Genomic DNA, 24,674 nt, shown 5'->3' with positions numbered 1-24,674 from the left:
GACTCGGTTTCAGCCTGAAACGTTGACTTTCCTGCTCCTTGGATGCTATCTGACCTGCTGTGCTTTTCCAGTCTCATACCTATAGACTCTGGCTTCCAGTATCTGCAGTCCTTATTGTCTCCAAGTTAAACTGTTCACATCCACTCAAGATGCACAGATTTGAACCTCAGCCTTAAACTAATCTCTGAAATGTAATGTCCCCATCTGCTAAATTAATACCTCAAGTCACGTGCCAACATGTTAATTTTGATCTAAAAGTGGAATAATATGCTACAGCATAAAGTAGCAACATTAGTCTCTTAAAAATACAGTTGTTATTGGAGATTGCAAAGTTAGAGAGAACAGACAGCCATTTGTGTAAGTACCATAGTGAGTCTTGTATGTTGTGAAGCCTCCATTGTATTAGGGTAAAGGAAATTGCTGACTGTGTAGAATCTGCTGGGAGAAGAGTGACCCAGAAGTGTGAGACACATTAATATCAATGACAAAAGTGAGAGCAGATATTGAGTCAGGACAGTCAGATATTATGGAGCTGGCAAGGAATTTTAAAAAGAACTTTTGAACATCATAATCTGTGAATTATGTTACCACCAGAGAGGATCAATGCATGGCTTAAGCATGATTTTAGTTTTTGGCTGATCTGGACATTGTCAGTATTTGTTGCCTAATTCTAATTGTCATGGAACTGAGTGGCTTGCTAGGCCATTTCAGAGGATAGTTAAGAATCATTCAAATTGCTGTGGGTGTGGAGTCATGTCCATATTTGATCAGGACCATATGTCAGGCCATTAATGAAGCAGATGGATTTTTAGAACAATCGATGATAGATTCATGTTCATCATTACCAAGAGTAAATTTCATTTCCAGACCTTTTTATTAATTGAATTTGAACACCACCAGGCACCGTAGTGAGATTTGAACCAGTGCTACCAGTGCATTAGCCTGAGCCACTGGATTGCTATTACTAGTCCCAGTGACTTTGCCGGTACACCACCAGAGATGAGGTGAGAAGGATTGCCTCCTTTGATCTCTTTCCTTTTCCCATTTCAATGCTGTGCAATGTCTGTGCTTCTCAAATTCTGGTCTCCTAAGCATCCCTTATTTTAATTGCTCTACAGTTCGCATCCTTGTCTACTGCAGGCTATGCCTGAAGCTCTGGAATGTTTCTCTCTAAACCTCTTATTTCTCCTTCTTTCCTTCTTTAAGATTCTTCTTAACCTACCTTTTTGATCAAGTTTTTGGTCACCTGTCCTAATGTCCCATTATCTGACCAATGTCAAATATTGTTTAATAATGCTTCTGGGGTATTTTATTACATAAGAGAAGCAAAAATATGGAGCAGTTGTTTAGTAGCTTCATTGGTGTACAATTATCAACTTCTTAGTAAGTAAAGTATTTAACATTTGAAAACTTTTAACCATTGTTTATTAATGTTTTGTGTCAAAAGAACACGCCTATTATTGAAGAGCTTCCTCAAAACTCTGCAAATGGGTGCAGTTGGCAGAAACTCTTAATTAATTTGATTTAGGGAACTTGTCCAAGTATTTTGTGCGTCTTGATTCCAGCATGATGTTTCCCTCATCCAGGGAAATGGAGAGTATCCGTCGCACTCCTGAATTGTGCCTTGTAGGAAATGACGATAGGTTTTGTGGAGCTGATGGGTGAGTTATTTGCTGGAGGATTCCCAACCTTTGACCTGATCTTGTGACCATAATATTTATATGACTGGTTCATTTCAGTTTTTACTCTATGCTGATTAACATGTAGGATGTTGATAGGGACTTCATCAATAATTATGCAATAGAATTTCATGGTTTAATTTTCTTGTTGGGGCTGATCATTGCCTGGCACTGGCATACTGTAAATATTCCTTGCCACTTTTCAGCTCAGCCCTGGATATGTCTGGGTTTTGCTGCAAAAGGGCAAGGTCTGCTTCAGTATTTGGGAAGTCACAAACAATTCTCCATGCTGAACAATCATCAGAGAACATCTGACCTTACGATGAGAGAAGTTCATAGGGATAGCAACTGAAAATAATTAGGCCTAGGAGCTCTTGCAGTGAAGTTTTGCAGGTGTGGTGATTGACCTCCAGCAACAACAACCATTTTCCTTTGAACTAGCTATGACTCTGACCATGGAGATTAAGTTGCCCAATTCCCATTGAGTCGTTTTGTTAGCGCTTCTTGATGCCACACTTGGTCAAATGTGGTATCAAGGCTAATCACTCTAACCTCACCTCTGGAGTTCAGCTCCTTTGTCCATGTTTGGACCAAGGCTATAATGAGGGTAGGAGCCGAGGGGACCGAACAACATCAGTGAGCAGGTTATCTCTTTACAAGTGAGGCTTGACAGCATATTTGATAATCCCCAGCTTTGCTTTGATTGAGAGTAGACTGGAAAGTTGGTAATTAGTGGTTGAACTGCATTCTGTGCATAGAACATGCCTGGGCAATTTTCCACATTGTCAGGCAGATGCCAATGTATTGCTCCTGGAATATCTCGGATAGTCATGTGGCTAGTTCTAGGGCACACATCTTCAGTACTATTCCCAAAATATCAGAATCCATAACTTCGGCAATATCCAGTGTCTTCAGTCTACTCTTGATAACACATGGAGCAAATCGAATTGACTGAAGACTAGCATCTGTGATGCAGGGGATGACCGGGAGAAGCTAAGATCAATTATACAGCAGGCACTTCTGGTGGAAGAGGGATGCAAATATTTCAGTCACCTCTATTATACTGATGGTCTGGGCTCCCCCACCGTTCTGGTTGGAGATATTTCTTGTGCCTCCACCTCTGAAATTGTTGTTTAATTGTCCACCAGACTTCATGACTGAATGTGGCAGGACTGCAGAGCTTACATCTGATCCTTTGATTGTGGGAACAATTAAAACAGTTGTTAGATGCTTTCACTGTTGGGCACGCTTATGTCATGTGTTGTCATTTCATCAGGTTGTTAGATGTAAAAGGGTCCAGAGTCAATTTTGAGGACTTAAAGGGCAACTCCCTCGCCACTGTCTTAGCACCTCTGATCTGTCCTGTGGTAGAACAGAACCTATACCATGATGGTACTGGTCATGCCTGGGAGCACAGGCGCACTCACTGAGTCAAACCTTTAGATGAAGTCATGAAGTTGTTTGAGTTGTCTTGTGGATGGCTGTCCCAGTTTTGGCACAAACCAGGCTAAGGCATGATTTAAATGTTTCTTTTGGCAACTGCACTTTCATCTTCAGATTAATTTAAAGAGCAGAGATCTGTGGAGCTTTTGAAATACCCTTCCAGGCACATGATGGGCCAAGTCAATGAGTCCTAGAATAACAATGGCAAGTCAATGAAATAATTGAATCATATTCTCGATAATATTGCATGCGGAAGAGCCTCTTTTCCACCAGGTAAAATACTTAAATGCATTTAATCAATTACATAATACTGGTCTATTCAACAAGAACTCAAATGTTTATAAAATTATGAAAATAAACAAACATCCATTCAAAAATTACTTCAAAGAAGCAATTCTTGTTGGAGTTTGTAAAGCTGTCAATCAAATGAACATTATGTCTCAACACTCGGACATTTAAAAAAAATCTGAAAAGATAAACTCATTGCAACCCCATAAAGATATTAATAAAACAACTAATTGTCTACTTCTTAGCTGAGTAAACAAACTAATGATCAATTAGTGGGGTTTGAGCTAAGCCAAGCATTCATAATGCATTTCAATTGATTAGCTATGCCAGTAAAGAATCTAAAACTGAATATGTAGTCAATCTGTCAATCAAATAAGTCAACCATTTAATTAGTGAGAAAGGTTCAGTTCTGTAAGGGATTATTTACACAGTTATGAAGAGAACTTTTACCATTGATCAACTTATACGTTTATAAACTTGTAAATAAATTTATATTTATTTGAAGAAACTTTTCTCATGCCTCAGTGCTTATTTAGACAAGATTAAGTGGTGTTGAGAGACTTTAAGATTTTTTTCTCAATTGGAGTGTCAATGTCTTTTTTGACAGTTTTATATGCTAGTGAAACAATAGTTCCCTTTGAAGTCATGTTGGATGTTTTGGTAGTTTTATGAGCATTTCAAATACATGCCAGTGTTACTATAGGGTACATTTGTCTTTACATATGGATATTGTAAGAGTGGGAATGGAGGCTGCTTAGGGATTTTGGAAGAGGAATTTCTGGTATGCACAGAGCTAGATGAGAGGAAACAGTATGGATACTATTGAGGGGCTTGCAATGTATGGAAGCTGCATGGATGAGGCATGGTTTGTAGGATTGTAAATGGGGTGAAGGAAGAGTGCCAGGAGGTCAAACAACTACGCTGATATCTCGCCACTGCCCCAACGTTTGAAGGTCATGCTTTGTCATTTGATTACCTCCAATGCTGTTCTGCAAGGTCCCCTCCTCTGGATGAAAATACAGCATACAGACAGTACAGGATGGAGCAGAATTGCGGAAATTGGAAAATTTCCTACTGCAGTCTCGAAGATGAAAATCTATTCTTAAACATTGAGGAAAGTATTGTCAATTAAGAGAAAATAGCTACTGAGTTTGATCCTTTTGGTTGATGTAGCCCTATTGTATTTTCACTTTCTGAAATGAAGGGTTAAAGGTATTGGAAAGATTTTTCTGCAAACCAAAACCACTAGGAATGCATGTACTATTACCTTTATTTTTAACCAGACTTGAGAATAGGAAATACTGGGACTTTGAACTATCTGGTTTTGATACACATTGTGCTAGAAAGAATGCGCTTCTCTTTGATTTGAATTGGTTGCTGGGGGAGTTCCATTGAAGTTTTTGATTTATTTCATTACATAATTTTCCAAATCACTTAAAGCAGTATTGTCATCCTCTTGGGGAGGTAAGCCCTTATGGTAACAATGAAAAGCAGACTGCCCAGTATTAACTCATGATCTCAATCCCATGAAATCTGCTCTGTTTGTTAGAATGCAGAACAGATTTCACAAAGTAGCAATGAAAGGAAGAAAACGACACAAACTTGAGAATATTTGGAAATTGCAGTTTGTGATTTTGTTTCTAGCTGTTAATGTTTCCTTAGAAATGTGAGTAGCTAGCAAACAGATAAAAGCCACAAGCCACAAGCCAATTAGTGATTTTTTTTTAAGAAAATGGTAGTTTCACTGTAGGGCAGCAGTGTCTAGACTGCTATCAATGGCATCACTGCTTCTAGGTGGGTCCAAAAAAAATCACACTTTCAATGAATTGGAGGTAGTAGCATTGCAGATAATTACAGTACAAGTGTTTTGCAGCAGTAACTGCAGAACTATCAATTTCTTTAAATTTAGGACTACTAAACATTTGCTGGGAAGACGAGACAATACCGCTTTCAAAGTCGCAATTCCCAAGTTCTTCAAAAAACAGAACTGAAGTAAGATGCTGGTGAATTCACATCGCATTACAATGTTGCCTGCTGCAGAGTGGGTGGTTTGTTTAAATCAGGAATTTCCTGGTTGCAGGGCAGAAATTCTTCACAACAATGCTTCCTTTAAGGTCATTATAGACACAATTTTCCTTTGTGTGAACTTCATTTCACACTCCTGAGCCCTATGGTAATTTTTATTAGGGAGAAACGAAGGTGAGTGCGAACACCCATATTCAGAGCATGACTAAAGTGAAAAAGAGGAAATGAAGCACCAAGGTAAACTATGATTAGGTGAATTGAATCTCAGGCATGCGTGATTTAAAACCTGAATCTTGGAATTGATAAATTAGGGCACAGGGCTCTCTCTTTCACTTTCTCCCTATTGCATTGTTTTGTCGATTGTATCTAGCATGTGCAAAAACTGCTAGCAACTCTAAACTGAATACAAAAAAATCTACATAGCTTGGTGTGTTCATTTGTTCTTTATATGGCGTGCACATTGTCCCTTTAAAAAATACCACAGCAAACTAAATCTAATGTATAGCTTGGCAAGGCTTAGGCTGGGAACTTATCTCTCCAGATAATTGGAGCGAGTATTGCTGAATTTTACTCGTTCAAGCACTGTCATAATATGATTATCTTGTGTCAAATTTTGAAACGCCAACCCTATGTCAAATTTCACCCTGATTTGATTTGTGGGCCACGTTGACTATTCCGATATTAGCAGCGTCTCCAAGCCAGGAATGTTGAAGCCAAATGTCATATTCTTAATTATTGCCCTGATTGAGATCAGTTAACTTCGTATTAACCATAAATCCAATCTTCTGTTTGGAATGTCTGTGTGCTATGGTGGCAGTGCCTATATAATTTGGTTTAATGTGGGGATTGAGGGTGGGTCAATTTCTTTATTCATTCCTAGATATGGGTGTTGCAGCTTAGGCACAGCACTTGTTGCCCATTCCTAATTGCCGTTGGAAAGGTAATAGTGAGCCACTATTTGAACAACTGAAACCACAGAGTGTCGACACACATACAATACTGGAAGTTTCTGGATTTTGACCTGGTGACAGTGAAGGAATGGTGGTCTTGTTCTCTGAGGCATTGGGCTTTGAGGGGAACTTCAGGTTGTGCTGTTCCCATGTAGCTGCTGCCCTCATCCTTCTAGATGGCAGTGGTTGAGAGTTTGTAGGGTGCTGCCAAAGAAATCTTGGTGAGTTGCTGCTGTGCATCTTGTTGATGGCACACATTGCTTTCACTGTGCATCAATGGGCTGATGGTTAAGGTGATGGGTAAGCTGCCAGTCATGTGGGCTGCTTTGTCCTGGATTTTTTTTTATCTTTTTGAGCGTTGTTAGAATTATATTCATTCATACAATTGAAGAGTATTCCATCACATTCCTGATTTGTGCCTTGTAGATGGTGGACAGACTTTGGGCAGTCGAGAGGTAGGTTATTCATTAAATAAGACTGCCCTCTGAACTGCTTATGTTGCCACAGTGTGTATCTAGGGGGCCCCATTCAGTTTCTGATCAAACTTAATCCTCACGCTACTGATAATGGGGGATTCAGTGATGGTAATGCTGTTAAACATCAGTGACTAGATCCTGTCTTGTTGGAGATGGTCATTTTCTGGGATTTATATGACATGAGGTGTTACTGGTCACTTATCAACCCAGACATCCGGGTCTTGCTTCATATGGACATGAACTGCTTCAGAATCTGAGGACATGTGAATGGTGACTTGCCCTTTTAACATTTTAGTGAATTGTTGGTTATTTATACAGGAAGCTGTGTTTACATTGGTATTACCAAAAATACATTCTATTGCAAACTTGCCTCTTTCAGTCTCAGCATATATATCCTGATTCTCGCTGTATATCTGAGTTTTCCTTCAGTTTTTAAGTTAACCACAGCATTCTGGAAACTGAATGTTTGATTTGTCTCGGCTGAGTGATTTTATTTTTTAACTAATTCTTCAAAGGGAATAATCCTGTGTATTGGAAAGCATCATTTATTTGCATTCAGTTCTAATACAAAGGAATCCATTAAACTTTCCAAATAGGAGCTTGAAATTAAACCATTAAAACTGCTCAATAGTATGACTTCTAAAGAAGGGTCTTGACCCAAAATGGCAGCTTTCCTGCTGCTCTGATGCTGCCTGGCCTGCTGTGTTCCTCCAGCTCCACACTGTGTTATCTTAGACTCCAGCATCGGCAGTGCTTCCTATCTCTAGTATTACCAGGTGCTGCAAGAAGTCACTGAACTGTAATAGTGATCAATGGTGATAGCACTTAGAGACTTGTTTGTTTGTTTGTAAACAGTTGCTTGTGTAACTTCCAAGTCTAAAATAGGTAGTGGGTATTTGCTGGTGTTGGTGTAAAAAATACTTTAAAACTGGCTTGTAATTGCTATGACACACATCCATGGCAGTTTGAACCTAGATTTCCTAGCTCCTGGGGCTAGGGAACTGCCACTGAGTCATGAGATTATATATAGCCCTTGATTCATTGGGCTGGTAATACTCCCACTTCAGTTACCTGACTAACTTAGTTAAGAGCGGTCAAAATTGGTGAGATGTTAGAAGTGAGATTAATGGCAAAAAGAGCAAAACCAATGAGATTTTGTTTTAAAAGTGCAAAGCTTATTTTATATTTAAATTAAAAATATCTAAACCCAACTGTGTGAACTTTACCCTAAATAAGTCAGACTGAACATGCATCTTGAACCAGCACACAGTTGTTAGCCTTGAATTGTTTTGAGGCACACAAACTGAAATGCATCTGTAAATCCATTAAAATGCAAAGTCATTTCTTTTAATGTAAATAGAACACTGCAGGCCAAAAATGCATCAATCTCTTCACCCCACTTCCTCACCCAGCCCAAACCTGTAAATCTCTTAGCCATTAGATTGTGCAGAACTTGCTGTCTTTGGCTGGTAATTGAGATAGGTTGATGGGTAGTAAAATCTGTCAACAATACGGAGAGGAAATGGAGAGGAATGCAGGCTGAATTTTGCTACAGATTACAAGTTGCAAGAGACCTCAAGGTTGTGAACAAAGCACTAAACCTAGCCCAGGGCAGAAGATAAAGGTGGCTTCTTGATTGGATTTTTCTTTAAGGTGTAAAGAGTAATTTAGAGCATGAATGACAGTCAGGTAGGTTTCTTAGATTTATAAGCATTAAAGTTTGCGGTTAATTCTTTTGCTTGTTCTGGTTTGGTTCTCTTTATGTTGTAAATAGGGAAATGGCACAGCATCTAGAAGTTTTAGCTTTTACATCAAGGGTAAGCAATGAAGAAATATAAATAAATTTAAAGCAAATCTTTAATCTCTTCTAGTCTGCAGGGTGAAAGTTTAATATTTTTTATGGGTTTTATGGGTTTTATGGGTTAATGGCATGATAGAAATTTGTGACCAAAATCACACTTCATTTTAAAGTGTCAGAAAAATGACAGGATTGGATCACCAGCTGGTTTTGCACACAATTTTTGTTTTTACTTTCCATTTGTACTGGGAATGTAACATTCCAGAAAAAAAGTCAACTTTTTATACCGGTTTCCTTGTTTCATCTGTCCATTCCACTGCAGCTAATTACAATTGTTTTGTAACAAAATGGAAAACAAATAAGCACAAAATGCAAAATACTGTAGGATTTTTAGTTTATTTAGGAAGAACAACAGCCTTTTCACATTACTCTAATTATTGTAAGCTTTCATCCATTAAAAAATGCATTTTGAAGTTGAAATGATTAAAACTCAAATGGTTTAATTTCCTGTCTCTGCTATTTTGATGCTGTTGTTAACCCTTATTAATTTTTTAGTTAACTTGCTCATTTTAGTTTAAATGAGATAAAAATACTACAGCAGAAAGTTGGAAAATGTCAAGTGTGCACTAAACATATAGGAAGGAAATTAATTCCAAGAATGTTTAAAGTATTTTGGCTCCCAGCTGAGAGATAATATTATATATTGCGCTTTAAAATTCTTAAAGATTGATATTTTGAAACTAAATGTTAAAAACGTTTTTGTAGCTCACAGCCCAACAATACAAACTATTCTGCTTTAATCTCTTAGTAAAATGAATACTTCTGTAATAACTAACAAATTACACTCTGTATTCTGTTAAGATGCAGCGAAGGTTCAGCATTTAAATGTTGAGTGCAGTGGGATACCTGCAATGCAGTGCAATTCCAAAAATGTTTCGCGTATTTCATTCAGTTGAATTGATGTTTTGTACAACTAGCTTTGTTTTTTTTTTAAAAAAGAAAGGATTTGTGTTCTCATTACTTGATCTTTTGATTGACTTGACAGTGAAAAGTTTTGACATCCTTGCCTTCCTCCAGTTGGTATTAATGTGCATATGAGACTTTGCTATGGGCTATTGCTTTGAATGAGAAAAAGCTCACAGTCATCCGAAGGGGAAAAGAAGAGTTTGGTTTGTCTGCAGTTTTGCCTTGAGGATATAACAGATATTCCAACCAATGAATGACATTGTGATTTCGCAGTTAAGTCTTTCAGAATTAGAAACTGAAATTCAAACAATGCAGAAGTGTTACTCATGTTATTCAACATTAAATAATCTTCACTTCAGGTTTGCAGTATACTCCTGTTGGCAAAATTTCACTTGCTATGACCCAAAGTATGCTGGTACTGCTCAGTGCTCAATTTGTATAAAGGATTGAATAGATAATCCTCGTTACCATTTTCAGGTTTACTGTGACGGGAAGGAATCCATAGCATTGCACACCATAGACAAAAATACTTCTTTTCTGAGACACATTGTTATCACTAGCCTTTGTTACAAATAGAAGGAGATCAAGGACAGTTCCTTTCCGGAACACACAAGCAAAATACTCTGTGGTGATGAAAATCTAACATAAAAACAGAAAATGCTGATAATGCTCGTGTCTGGCTACATCTGCAGAGAGAGGAAAAAAGGTAGCTTTTCACAGTTGTGATGTTATATCAGAATTCTCTGTTTCTATTTCTTTTTGCTCTTTCCCCAGCACACCCATAATTCACCCTGTTGCCTCACTGGAACAGGCATAACTCCACAATCAGAGTGCTTGGATCCAAAGTGCACGTTGTTACCTTAAAGCCACTTAGAGTTAGGCAATCCTTCATTAATTGCTATAGGTTCTCTTGCCCACTTTCTATCAACATCCATTAGACTGTTATTTTATTACAAATGGGGTACCACATTTGACACACATTATAATTTTATTGTATTTTTCCTGCAAACAATGTGATGTGATCCATTAGTGAAACTAAAAATCTATCAATTAGCTCTTTTTCTGTGTTTAAATACATATAGAGTACTTCATACTTAATGGTAAGAAATGTATACAAGAATATGCCATTTGGTCCTTCAAGTTAACTGCAACATCTAATAAGACATTGCTAAATTCTATCTCAAGTGTACTTTAATGTGCCATTCCTATATCCCTTAATTCTCTTAATTTCCAAGAATATATTGGTCTCTGCCTTGAATATATGCAATGATTGAACATCCAACAGACTCTGGTCCAGGAAAATCTCAAGGTTAAAAAAAGTTTTGAGTGAGGGATTTTCTTCTCGACTGGGTAATTCATGACTGACCCTTACTTTGAGATTCTAATCCCCCATTCTAGATTCCCCTGTCCGAGAAGCATCCTCTCAGTATTTACCCTGTCAGACCTTTAGGAATTTTACATTTCAAATGAGATCACACCTCATTCTTCTAAACTTTAGGGAATACAAACCTAATCTAGTCAATCTTCTGCTGTCCTACTCTCCTCAGTAGATAATGTAATTTCTGTCCTGCCCTGGCTCCAGGAATTGGTTTAGTGAATATCAAAGACAGGCACAACCTTACTTTGTAGGGAAACCATGTCTGTGCATAGACCACCAGATGTGATCTCACCAAGGCTCTATATGACTTCAATAAGACTTGCTTTTTTACTCTTGTATTTCGGTTAAAAGTGAACACACCACTTGCTTTTCTTGCCCCAGTCAACAAGTTCCTCTTTGATTAAACCACAGTCCCCTTTATGGACAAATAGTAGTTGCTGATTTCCCCTTTTGATCTGCTCACACTAGTCGCTGTGATTTTCCTTGTCTGCCTGACATCTTTACTTACCTTTTCTTCCAGTCAATCATCATTGTCCACCAGTGAAAATTGTCCTTTTCAGACACCAGTTGTCTTTTCCATCATTGATTCCCTTCTTCCTCTACTGTCTTGCACCCATAACCTTACCAACTGAACCATCAGCTCCTGTGTAATGAACTCATCAATTATCATCGGATGATGTATGCTGGTGTTGAACTATTAGATTTTTAGAAGATTTGTTCAAAAAACAAGACTTAAAAGATATGTTCAAACGTTTGAATGGATAAATTGATCTACTTTAAATGATGGTGGAATGCCTTTCACAGAATGATGAACTGAAATGAAAAAAATCCTTAATTTAACACACCTAAGACAACATGGACAAATATAAAGATTTGAAACTTTAAATGTACTTAGTTAATTATACCAAGTTTAAAGTTAAAATGTCTTTGTTCATGCACTTTACTTGGCAGTACAGTACCGGTGTACCACTGAGAGGTGGTAAGGGTCCACATCTGTATATAAGAGAGCATACTATCTGACTGATCCTAGTGTGACTGAGAAGAGTTGATGGAGGAAATTAAAATGGAGATACAGCTGATTACTTAAGTGTCTTTGTTCACATTAAACCAAAAGCAAGCAACAGGAACGTAGGCTCACTGAAATAATAGAGTATCTGTATCATAAAACACAAGTATATGCATGTTTTGTTTCTTCTTGCTTCGAAGTTGCATAACTAATGAAAACGTCTGTCAAACTTGGCAGATGCAGAGGGAGTATAAAGAAACAAAGGCAAGGTCAATTAAAATGTATTGAAAAACTATGCAGTAAGATCCAACACTGCCGCTTCGGTGTCTTTTATCAGATTCATGAACTTGTACATTGTTTACTTAACAGTGATTGGACTTTGTAGCCTCAAAGGGACACACTACTAAACTAGTAACAGAATAATAGTTGTGCAGGTATATTATTCCTGTCCTTTTAAAAACGTTGCATCCTCTAACCGAACCTTGAGCACCTGTGAGAGAGACCCACTAGTCATGAATTTGATGCCAGGTTTTTAACATGTGCTGTTTACTAATCATCCTGCACCAGAATTCAACATCTCACTGTCTAATTCATAGACTTTCAGCATCAGCCTTGTATTTGGCTGAAAAGAAACACAATTAACATGCTATTGAAAGTATAAACAGTAGGAATGAAAAGCAGTCAACAGAACTCAACAATTGTGAACAGGTGAAAAAAAATTCCGTATCCTCTCTCTCTACTGTCACCACTAAATTGGTGACTTAAAATTGGAAGTCAAGTTTATAGCGTGTAAGTCAAAAAGGATGTTTAAATTATGGGCATATTTCACAGGTGCCTTATTGCTGGTTCCTCTATTAACGAAGCATTTACTGTCCTATCTGGTAGACTTAAACATCCCACGGCACCGTTCAAAGAGCACTATCTGACTGTCATTACTAAAACAGATTATATGCCCAGAAAGTAAACACCAAAATTACTGGAATTACTTAGCAGGTCAGGCAGCATCTGTGCTGAGAGAAAGAGTCATTTTTTTCAGGTCATAGATCATAGAATCCCTAAAGTGTGGAAACAGGCCCTTCGGCCCAACAAGTCCACACCGACCCTCAGAGCATCCCACCCTGACCTATCCCCCTATAACCCACCTAATCTACACATCTCTGGACACTATGGGCAATTTAGCACAGCCAATCCACCTAGCCTTCACATCTTTGGACTGATTCATTCAAGTTCTAGTGAGTACAATCTTCTTCAGTAACTTGGATCCTTCAAGACCAAGGTATTTCTTTGTGCAACACTTAGTATAAGAGGTGCAGCTCCTTCATGTTGATCAGCTGATGAGAAGTCTGTCTTATGCAATCTAGCTTGTTGTTCTTCAATGTGTACACTGTTGCATTGAAACGTGACTGGGCCACCAAACCTGCCCAAACAAGCGAACTATACAGACTGACACTGGCAAACCCAACTGGGGGTGGGCAAGTGTGGTGGAATTCAAAAGGGGGTGCATCTCAAAAGCCTGTCTTTTGTGGTTGTGTCCTTGTCCTATGTAAGCCTTTGAGAAGCAATCTGGTGTGAATATTCTCCAAGTTGTATCAAAAGGTCAGTGACTTGACTGTGCGTGAGCTGCTGAGTGATGTAGCTCCTTTCATGTTACAAGTGAGAGGTAGTACCACCTTGCTGCCAACAGTGCTACGTTGGTAGCTACGATGAAGCGCAATCAATGCTTGCCACATGAGGAATCTGATGGGGATGCCTGACAACCAACCTTCCGTGTGGAATTCCTCTTGCAGTGCCACCCTAACTCTCACTCCTAGGGACGTGAAGCATTGAGTATACTGGGATACATACCCTGGAGGTGTGCAGCAGGTCACTTATCTTCCTGCGGCGTTGGAGTCAGTTTCTGTTGAGCCACCCATGGGCACTGACCACCACAACCACCTCTGTCAAGTCTGCCTCATAACTTAGGGAAAAGGACTTCCCTTCTCCCCTGGACAGCCATCAGGAAAACGTGTAGAAAGGCACCCCTAAATTATGACACTGCTTTTTGATAGGTCTCTGACATCTCCAGAGGTGGTCAGGGGTAATGAGCAGAGATTGATGGTCCTGGATCGCAGAAATTGAAGAGCTCTGGCTCCTGGGTTTTAGGAATCGGCAAGACCTCAGTGGACCTCAGGTCTATATTTTTCCATTCTACCTGCACGCAAGTGTGTAACTAGAGCCAAAAATGTAATCGTGGGGAAAACATGCCCTGCAGAAAGGCAGGAGTTCCACCTCACCCCTCTTTAATGCCTGCCTCCACACTAGTCTCAGAAAACAAATTTCTGCTTGTTAACTCTGTTTCTCTTCAGACATGCCATCTTCCTTGCTGAGTGTTTCTAACATTTTCTCTCTTTGCTTTCAGATTTCCAGTATATAGAAACATAGAAAATTGGAGTAGACTTTTCAACCCTTCAAGTCTGCTCTGCCATTCAATATAGTTAGGGCTGATCAAAATAAAGTTTGTTATTTTCGAATTTGGGATTATCTGGATATTTTGACTCACTCCTGTTTGCTTAACTTTACCTTTATTCTAGGATTCGATAATTCAGTTGGCTGTATAGCTGGTTTGCGATGTAGAGTGATGCCAACAGCATGGGTTCAATTCCCAGCTGAGGTTACTGTGAAGGTCTCTCCTTCTCAACCTCCCATCTCACCTGTGGCATGGTGACCATCAGGCTAAACCACCACCAGTCATCCATCTCTCAACACCACCCATCTCTCTAATGAGAGCAGTCCTCTAAGACTTCCACTTTATTCATCACTTTTCCTAACTTGCTTTCCATATATTTGTACAACAGTGACTGCATTTCACAATTACTTCATTGGATGGGCAGCACCTCAGACCATCCAGAGAACATTAAGGGCTCTATATAAATGTAAATCTGTTTTATTTTCTTAGGTGTGCAATTGTAGCTAATTCAGTCTGAAGCCACTGTATGTCACTTGCAGTGAGCAAATCTGTTGACTAGGTGTTCCTGCACACTGTTACAGAAAGTTCTGTAATTGTATACTAGCAACAGTGTCCTTCCGCAGAGCTATCCAGTGTGTTTGATTATTTTGTGAAGAGAATTTTGAAGAGTCATCTTCCCTGAGAGAGATCTGCAGTGAGGCAGTAGGAGGCGCTTTAGCAAGCATTAGAAGTCCCTTTTTCAGTGATATCTCCATGGATAACAGATTTGAGGAGTTTGTCTTAAACTTTGTTTCACACACTATGAATATGGAATTGAACCTGACAATGTAACTGTTTTCGAGTCAGGGTCGTAGAGATGTACGGCACAGAAGCAGACCTTTCCAGCTTGTCTATGCTGACCAGATATTCTAAATAAATCTAGTACCATTAGCCAGCATTTCATTCATATCCCTCTAAATGCTTCCCATTCATATACCCATCCGAATGCCTTTTTAAATGTTGTAATTGTATCGGTCTCCTCCATCTCCTTTGGCAGATCATTTCATACACATACCACTCTCTGCATGAAAAGGTTGCCCCTTAGGTCCCTTTTAAATCTTTCACCTCTCACCTTAAACCTATGCCCTCTAGTTTTGGAATCCCGGACCCCAGGATAAAGACCTTGGCTGTTCACCCTCTCCTTGCTCCTCATGATTTTATAAACTTCTTTAAGGTCACCCCTCAGCCTCCAAAGCTCCAGGGAAAATAGCCCCAGCCTATTCAGCCTGTCCCTATAGCTCAAACCCTCCAAACCTGGCAATGTTCTTGTAAATTTTTTCTGAACCCTTTCAAATTTCACAACATCTTTCCTATAGAAGGGAGACCAGAATTGAATGCAGTATTCTAAAAGTGGCCTAACCAATGTCCTTAACAGCTGCAAAATGACCTCCCAACTCCTGTACTCAGTGCACTGACCAATAAATGCAAGTGTACCAAGCATCGCCTTCACCACCCTGTCTACCTATGACTCTGCTTTCAAGGAACTATGAACCTGCACCCCAAGGTCACTTTGTTCAGCAACACTCCCCAGGACCTTAGCATTAAGTGTATAAGTCCTGCCCTGATTTACCCTACCAAATGTGGGATAGAGTAAAGTTACAGTGAACATTATAGCCAAAAATAAAATTCTACTTTGTTTTCTATGTAGGACCAAAGTATACGAATGTGAGAAGGTAGCAATGGCCAGAAATGTTATCGATGGTGAAACAGTCAAACAAAAATAAAGTTATGTATTTCCTTCTTAACTGTTTCTGTTTCAAAAGCTTCTTATTATTTTGTGCTTCCTTGGCCTCCCTTGTTTTAATATCTCTTATACCTTATCAGCAGAGGCTCAGTTGTTAAAAAGTGTCGTCTTGGAACCAAAAGGTTCTGAATACAAGTTAAATATCTTGAGATACTTGAACACAGGTTCAAAGCTAACACTCCAGTGCAGCTTTGAGGGACTGATGCACTGCCAGAAGTTCCATCTTGCAGTTGTGTTACTAAACCAAAGCCTTACCTGCAGCCTTAGTTGAAAGAAAAACATCCAATGGCCCTAATTAAAGAAGAGAAGAGAAGAATCCTGACCACGATTTATCCCTAAAGTCAACATAATAAAAAAAAAAAGATTATCTGGTCATGATTGTTGTACATGTACCTGAAAGAGAGTTCATCTTTAAACTAATCCTTGATGAGAATTAATTGAGACTGTAATCATTAACATGACATAGTGAACAGTGGTAGAAAACGACATGCTACTGAGCTTGAATGGTCAGCACTCAGGCTATTCTACGGGTGAAGCACATGGTTGACATTCTTAAATTGTGCTAAATTGCATGAGACAACCCTCCTATCTGTTACACCATTGGAGAAGGTTGAAATCCTAGCTCGCTGGTAAGCAGACAAATCCTTGTCAAGCGTCAGTTTAACGCAGTTGAGAAAAACAAGCAATCAAGGTGTGCGCCAGATAAGAAGTAAAAGAAGGTCAAAGGCATATTATCAGCATATCCACAAAATTCCCAAATTTATGCAGGGACACAGCATACCTCGTAACAGATGTAAAATTTTTAAACAATACTTAAGCACTGTGGTTTTTAGATTCAGGTGTATCCAATGAAGAAAAGCAAACCATTAAGACTTGCGTAGCAATTGGGAATGACATATCAGGATTAACAGCTGAAAAGCTAGAAGATTCCCAGAAGATATCGGCCATATCAGAAAACCAATTCAGAGTTGGATAAAACTTTCTTAAGTACAAAGTGAATCTTGCAAGTCAACAAAGTTTACACGTCTTAAGTAAAAATTTAATGGTTGACACAATCGTAGAATAGACAAACATGTGGAATGTATTGCCTTCTGCAAGCATCAAGAAAATGCTCAGCTTTCCATCAATATTTCAAGGCATGTAGCAGAAAAAGCCATTGGCAGAGGCAGTGCACTAGCGCAAGGAATGATGCAGCTACAAAGATCCATACAGCAACTGCAACAGTTGGTAGACAAGGAATACTCTTGTGCTACAGCAGAGCTCATCTGGTATCCATCCAGAGGCATATATATGAAATGATTGACTAACTAGAATCTGATCACATTACCAAAATGGTGAATGAATGTTTTCTACTGTTAATCTTGCACCGTCCAAAGTGTTTGCAAAAATTCATATTATCTGTCCTCTGAAAACTGGTGATTATTTGTTTATTGGCTAAAATTGACATGGGTTACATGTCAATATACAAACCCTAAAAATTCAAAAGAACATGTTTCTCCAGACACGGGAAACTATGACAAAACCTGAGGTTGTAAAACCTTTCAGCATACAACAGTTCACCTGTTTCCTGAGCAGAATCATGCTGGAGTGCAAGTTCAATCAATCAGCCTGGACATTACAAATGTGGACATGAACACTGCTGGACGAGAAGTTGCAGGAATTGCAGAATACTATGACCTTGCAGAAGTCACTATCTATGAAATCAGTCAAATATCAGAAAGACAACAAATTGCAGCACACTTTGGAGGCAAAACTGAACATGAACGAAGAACTTTCTTCTGAATTAGTGGAGCTAAAACCTGGGTTCTCGGCTATGGAGAGAAAAACAAAAATGTGAAGCAACAGGATAAATCCAAACTTGAGATTATCATCTCTGAGATGGTGAAATTTTGAACTGATACGTTTATGTAGCTTATAAAGATGTATGAAGAGCTAAAAGAGAAAGAAAAGTAGTAAATTGGAATACATGGTGTACATTGCCAATTCAATGAAAAGGGTGCCAGTTTAAAGGAAGCTGTGGAGCTACGCATACGTGAAACAGATCAAACTCAGGAACAACTGAAGGAATATTGAGCTCAAAGAAATGGTGGATTCGCAGAACCAGGGTTAAGGTGCACAGCACAGACAATAAAGGTTCCTGCAAGTCATTCATGAGATAGTCGGCTTTCTCTTTAATTTTTGTTCTGGTTGTGTAGGCCTCCTGAACTGGATGTCGGTGACCTAATCGCATGCCAACGCTTGATTGCTATGCGCAGAACCTTGTAGTGGCTGTGCGCATGTGCTTAGAAGGAACATTGGAGACAATCCTTACAGAAATAAGTGCCAGCAATAGTGATCCAGTGAGGGAACTTAAGCAGGACATAGAGGAAACCAAAAAAAAACCCACTGAAAGAGCATGTGGAAGAAGCCTTGGCTTTAAAGAAAACTAGAAGGAAAATACAGTTAAATGGCTGGACAGTTATTCGAACAGATATGAAAGAGAAGATACTGAACCAACAGAAAGCTAAAACATTGGTAGAATTTTAAGAATCTGGCATGTAAAACCAGAAACTTCAAAATGAGGTTTTGGAACAAAACAACAAGAAAATTTAAACCACTCAACATTGCTTGAAGAATTAAATCAGTCAATAGCTAACCTGGAGCAAAACCTAGTTGCAGAGTGTTAGCATAAGCAAATTGAATATAGCAATATCATTGTATGAAAGGACTATGCAAACATTAACGAGAGACAATATCAATGATATTGTGGTGGAAATCATCAGCACCTCCAGACAAATAACCATCATGGAATCTGGATATCAGAAAAAACACACAGGTTACAATTCCTTTTGAAAAAGGCAGGAATTTTGTACGTGGACATTTGCCTTAAGAAGAGATGATCTTTAAGGACTGCTTATGCTGTATTGATACAATGTTGTATCTCTGCCTGCCAGTAAGTCTGCTTTGAGTTTTTACGCTGTACATACCTCAGAAATCAGTGATTGCTATAAATTCTGCTTCGTAACTTATGATGTGTTTTGCAATTTTAAATGACACAACCCATTCAGCAATCCCTGATGAGCAGTTGATTATTAAACCATTATAATTAACTTGACGATGTGGTGAAGGTTAGTTGGAAGCAAGAGGGTTGGGAAGCCTTTGAAAACCGACAAATGACAACTTAAAAAGCAATAAAAGGGAGAAGATGAAATATGAGGGTAATCTAGCTAGTAATATAAAAGAAGATTGCAGGAGTATTTTTAGTATTTTTAAGATGCATAAAAAGTAAGAGAGAAGCAAGAGTGAGGTTGGAAATAGTAATGGGGTGCAAAGAAATTGTGGAGGATCCGAATAGCTACTTTGCATCAATCTTCTTCATGGAATACACCAGTAACATACCAGAACTTCAGGAGAGTCAGTGGGCAGAGCTGTATAGTGTCCATCACTAAGGAGAACCTGCTGGGGAAGCTAAAAGGTCAGAAGGTGGATAAATCACCCAGGCTGGATGGAGTATACCCCCAAACTATGATGGAGATAGCTGAGGAAATTGTGGTGGCATGAGTGGTGATCTTTCAGGAATCACTGGAGTCTGGGGAGAGTCCCAGAGCACTGGAAAATGGCAAACGTATCACCCTTGCTGAAGAAGAGAGATGCAGAAGACAGGAAATTACAGGCCCAGGCTAACTGGCCTATGTGTTTGTAAGATTTTAGAGTCCATTATTAAGCTTGGAACTTGGAAGTGCGTGGTAAAGCAGGGCTGAGTCAGCATGGCTTCATCAAGGGGAGGTCATACCTGACAAACCTGTTAGAATTCTTTGAGGAGGTAACAAGCAAGTTAAACAAAAGAATGCCAGTGGGGGTGATTTAATGGATTTCCAGAAGGCCTTTGACAAAGTGCCACATTGCAAATAAGTAAAGAGCCCATGGTGTTAGGGGCATGGATAGAGGATTGGCTGATTGTCAGAAGGCAGAGAGTAGGGAAAAAGGGGTCTTTTTTCAGGGTGGCATCCAGTAACGAGTGGAGTTCCATAGGGATCAGTGTTGGGATCAGAGCTGTACACATTCTACATTACCGATTTGGATGAAGGAACTAAGGGCATTGTTGCTAAGTTTGTAGATGACACAAAGGTGAAGAGACAGGTAGTATTGAGGAGGCAGAGAGGCTGCAGTAGGGCTTGGACATGTTAGGAGAGAGGGTAAAGAAGTGGCAAATGGAATACAATGTTGGAATGTATTGGGTTATTGCACTTTAGTAGAAAGAAGAGAGGCACAGACTATTTTCTAAACAGGGAAAGATTTCGGAAATCTGAAGCACAAAGGAATGTAGGAGCACTAGTTCAGGATTCCCTTAAGGTTAACATGTACGTTCAGTTGGCAGTCAGGAAGGCGAATGCAGTGTTAGCATTCATTTTGAGACGGCTAGAATACAAGACCAGAGACGGACTGCTGAGGCTTTAGAAGGCTCTAGTCAGACTGTGTTTGAAATATTGAGAGCAGTGTTGGGTTCCATATCCCAGGAAGGAGGGGCTAGCATTGGAGAGAGCCCAGAGGCTGTTCACAAGAATGAAGGACTCATCATATGAGGGGCTGTTGAGGATTCTGGGTCTGCACTCGATGGAGTTTAGGAGGATGAGACGGGATCTCATTGATGTTTACATAATACTGAGAGGCCTGGATAAAGTGGATGTAGAGAAGATGTTTTCATTCGTGGGAGAGACTGGACCTGAGGACACAGTCTCAGAGTGAATGAACAAGCCGTTAGAACTTAGATGAAGAGGAATGTCTGCAGCTAGAAGGTAATGAATGCCACAGAACTCAATGCCACAGAAGCCTGTGGAGGCTGAGTGATTGAGTGTATTTAAGACAGAGTAAGGGGATCAGAGGTTATGGGGAGAAGGCGGGAGAACGGGATTGAGAAACATATTAACCATGATCGAATGGCAGTGCAGACTCAGTGGATTAAATAGCCTCATTTTGCTCCTGTGTCTTATGATCACGTTGCTGTTTTACAGGAGCTTGCTGTGTGCAAATTGACTGTCACAGTTTCTAAATTACCAGTCAAGAGTTGAGCTCTTCCAATATAGCTATGCTGATATTTGGAAAATTTCCCAGGTATTTCCTGTCCACAAAAGCAGGAAAAATCCAAGTACAGGCCCATCAAATTCAATCACGTTGAATCAGAAGCCAAATGGTGTGAGGTATCATCAAAAGTGCTGTCAAGCGGTATTGGCCCAGTTCACCAGGGCCATGTGACTCCAGATCTCATTATAGCCTTGGTCCAAGCAACAACGATAAATACTCTAATTCTTGCATTTTTATTGCCCTTACAGAAATTTTGAGGGCTTGACCACTAGGCATAAACAAAAAATGAAAGGAGAGAATTTTTATTTGTTCATGGGCTATAGGCATTTAGGCACAAGCTAGGTCAGCATTTATCACCCCTATCCCACGACTGTTCTGGAGAAGGTGGTGATGAGTTGCAATCTCATGTTACTACCGTCCTTGGGTATGAGGTCTCATTTTAGAAAACGAGTCTCATGATTTTAACTCAGCAGCGATGAAGGGATGGTGATACAATTCCAAATCAGAAAGTTATGTGACTGAGAGGGGAACCTGCAAGTATTCCCAAGTATCTGCTGCTGCTCTTCCACATGATAGAGGTTGCAGGTTTGGTCACTGCAGTGCATTTTGTGGATGGTTTCACGCTGCAGTGACTACACTGGTGTTGAAGGGAGTGAATGTTTCAAATGGTAATTGGGGTTCCAATCAAGCATACTGTTTTGTCCTGAACAGTTTTGAACTTGTATGTTATTGGCACTGTGCTCATCCAGGCAAGTGAAGAGGATGCCATCACATTCTTGACTTGTGCCTTGAGGGTAGTCGCCAGGCACTGGGGAAACGGGAGGTGAGCTACTTTCTGTAGAATTTCTAACCTCTGACCTGCTCTTCTATCCGCAGTATTCATGTAACAGTTACAGGTCAATGGTAACTTCCCAGGATGTTGATGCAGGGACATTCAGTGATGGTAATGCCATTGAACATCAAGGGATGATGATTGGTTCTCGATATTTTCTAAATCAACCTTTTTCAGGGATGTTGGTACACGCTTATGAAGTAGAAGACTTGAACCCAGGCCCCCGGCTCACAGCTAGTGACACTTCCACTGCACCACAAGAGCACAGGATTCTAACCTGTTGGAGATGGTTGTTGACTGGCACTTGTGTAGCAGAATGTTACTGATCAGCACAAGCCTGGATGTTTGAGTTTTAAACATATGCACATAGTATCTAAGGAGTCACAAAGCATTTTGAATAGCGTACAATCAGCAGCAAACATCCCCTGAACTTATTATACAGGGACGGTCATTGAAGCAGCTGAAGATGGTTGGGCCAATGATGCTGCTGTGTGGAATTCCAGCATTGATATCCTGGAGTTGAGATGATTGACCTCCAGCAGTCTCAATCGTCTTCCTTTGCACTGGGTTAGACTCCAACTGGCAGAGAGATTTCCCCCACCACCCACCCCCAAAATTCCCATGGTGTCCAATTTGCTAGGGCTCCTTGACATCATATTTAATTTAATGCTGCTGTAATGCCACGTGTAGTCACTCTCACCACATCTCTGGTGTTCAGCCCTTTTCTCCATGTTTGGACCAAGGCAGCAGTGAAGTTAGGAGCCAAGATCCCCTGGTGGAACCCAGACCGGGTGTCACTGAGCAGGTTATTCCTTTGCCAGTTCTGCTTGATACTATCATTTTGGTGATCATCGAGACTAGACTGAGGCAGTTAATTAATAGGGTTGGATTTGTCCTGCTTTTTGTGTCGAGAACGAACCTGAACAGTTTTCAATAATGTTGGATAGATGCGTGTGTTATAACTGTACTGGACTAGATTAGCTATAGGTGCAGCTATTTATGGAGGGCACATTTCACATAGGAAATAGCAGGAGTAGGCCATTTGGCCCTTCAAGCCTGCTCTGTCATTCATTTTGATCATGGCTGATTATCCATCCCAATGACCTGTTCCTGCTCTTTCCCCGTAAGTTTTAATCCTTTGTGCTCCAAGTGCTACGTCCAACTCCTTGAAATTGTACAACGTTTTGGCCTCAACTGCCTTCTGTGGTTGTGAATTCCAAAGGCTCACCATTCTGTGGGTGGAGAAATTTCTCCTCATACCAGTTCTAAATGTTTACCCCTTATACTTAGACTCCGTCCCTGGTTCTGGATCTGCCATTGGAAACATTCTTCCTGCATCTAACCTGTCTAGTCTTATTAGAATTCTGTGGACTGCTGAGATTCTTCTGAACTCCAGTGAATATAATCCTAACCAATTCAACCTCTTCTCATATGTCAATCCTGCCACCCCAGGAAAGCAAGTCAGAATACAGCCTGATTCAGGTTTGAGACCTGGGTGTGTGGGAAGTGTTTAAGCACTTCAGAATTTTCTTCGACATAAGCGATGCTATATTATTGTTACTATAACCCCTCAACTGTATACTGAGGACTGGGGCCTGAACCAGGAAGCAGTCATTTGGATATGTTGACTTGATGATTTAACTGTGAGCTAGATTGAGCAGATAATAGGTAATTAATTGGTCACAAAAGAGGCGTGATTAGCAGTTTTTTTCCTCTGGCAGTTGGCCTATTGTGCAAGTTGAAAACTGTATAAATTTGAGCTGAGCAGTGAGAGATTGGTCTCAAACTGTGGGAGGCCAATGAAGTACAGTATGAAAGAGCAAGAGAGAGTAGAGATTAGCCTTTAAGTGCAGTCAGGCAGGAGATTTTCTTCCCCTCACTAAAACTGAGAGGAAGCAAATTTTTTGATTGTTCAAGTTATTTGCAATTTAAGCTGGCACTGTGCTAACTTTGTTTCTAAATTTGGCATTAGGGCTGGGAAAAGGTGGAGTGAGTGGTGTAGGCTACAGTGTAAGCCAGCTCTCAGTCTCCATGCCAGTGCATTGTTCCTGCCTATGTTATATGTGAAAACTGCCTCTTTGAAACAGAGATAACAAGGTAGAGCTGGATGAACACAGCAGGCCAAGCAGCATCAGAGGAGCAGGAAGGCTGACGTTTCGGGCCTAGACGCTTCTTCAGAAATTTCTGAATCCCAGAATGCTGTGGGAAGTAAGGAAGGAAATTACGAGACCCCTTGCAGAAATATTTGCATCATCTATAACTACGGGTGAAGTGCCTGATGCCTGGAGGGTGGCTTAAGTTGTACCTTTATTTAAGAAATGTTGAAAGGCGAAACCGGGGAACTAAAGACCCAAGAGTCTGACTTCAGTTGTGGGTAAATTGTTGGAGGTGATTGTAAAAGACAGAATTTATGGACATTTAGAGAGGCAAAAATTGATTAGGGATAGTCAGCGTGGTTTTGAGTGAGGAAAATCGTGTCTCACAAACTTGATTGAGTTTTTTGAGGACGTTACCAAGAGGTTAATGATGGCAGAACAGTAGAC

General features: G+C 39.9%; 1 protein-coding gene across 3 annotated transcripts in view; it reads left to right on the top strand.

Annotated features, from left to right (window-relative positions):
• The window catches only part of hmga2 (high mobility group AT-hook 2), a 137,554-nt gene that overhangs the window by 32,057 nt on the left and 80,823 nt on the right, over positions 1-24,674 (top strand). Inside the window, exon 4 of one of the 3 annotated variants that reach the window (XM_048608051.1) lies at positions 16,143-16,210. The exons of the other annotated variants lie outside the window; for them this stretch is intronic. Within the exon in view, the coding sequence (XP_048464008.1) occupies positions 16,143-16,163 (21 nt within the window). The 3' untranslated portion in view covers positions 16,164-16,210. Of the gene's footprint in view, positions 1-16,142; positions 16,211-24,674 lie in introns of those variants that run through there. 3 annotated transcript variants of the gene reach the window in all.

This window comes from Rhincodon typus, chromosome 18, assembly GCF_021869965.1.
Source record: "Rhincodon typus isolate 14 chromosome 18, sRhiTyp1.1, whole genome shotgun sequence".
Taxonomy (NCBI): domain Eukaryota; kingdom Metazoa; phylum Chordata; class Chondrichthyes; order Orectolobiformes; family Rhincodontidae; genus Rhincodon; species Rhincodon typus.
The sequence above is the reverse complement of the archived record's forward strand: the minus strand, read 5'-3'. Positions and strand labels throughout refer to the sequence as shown.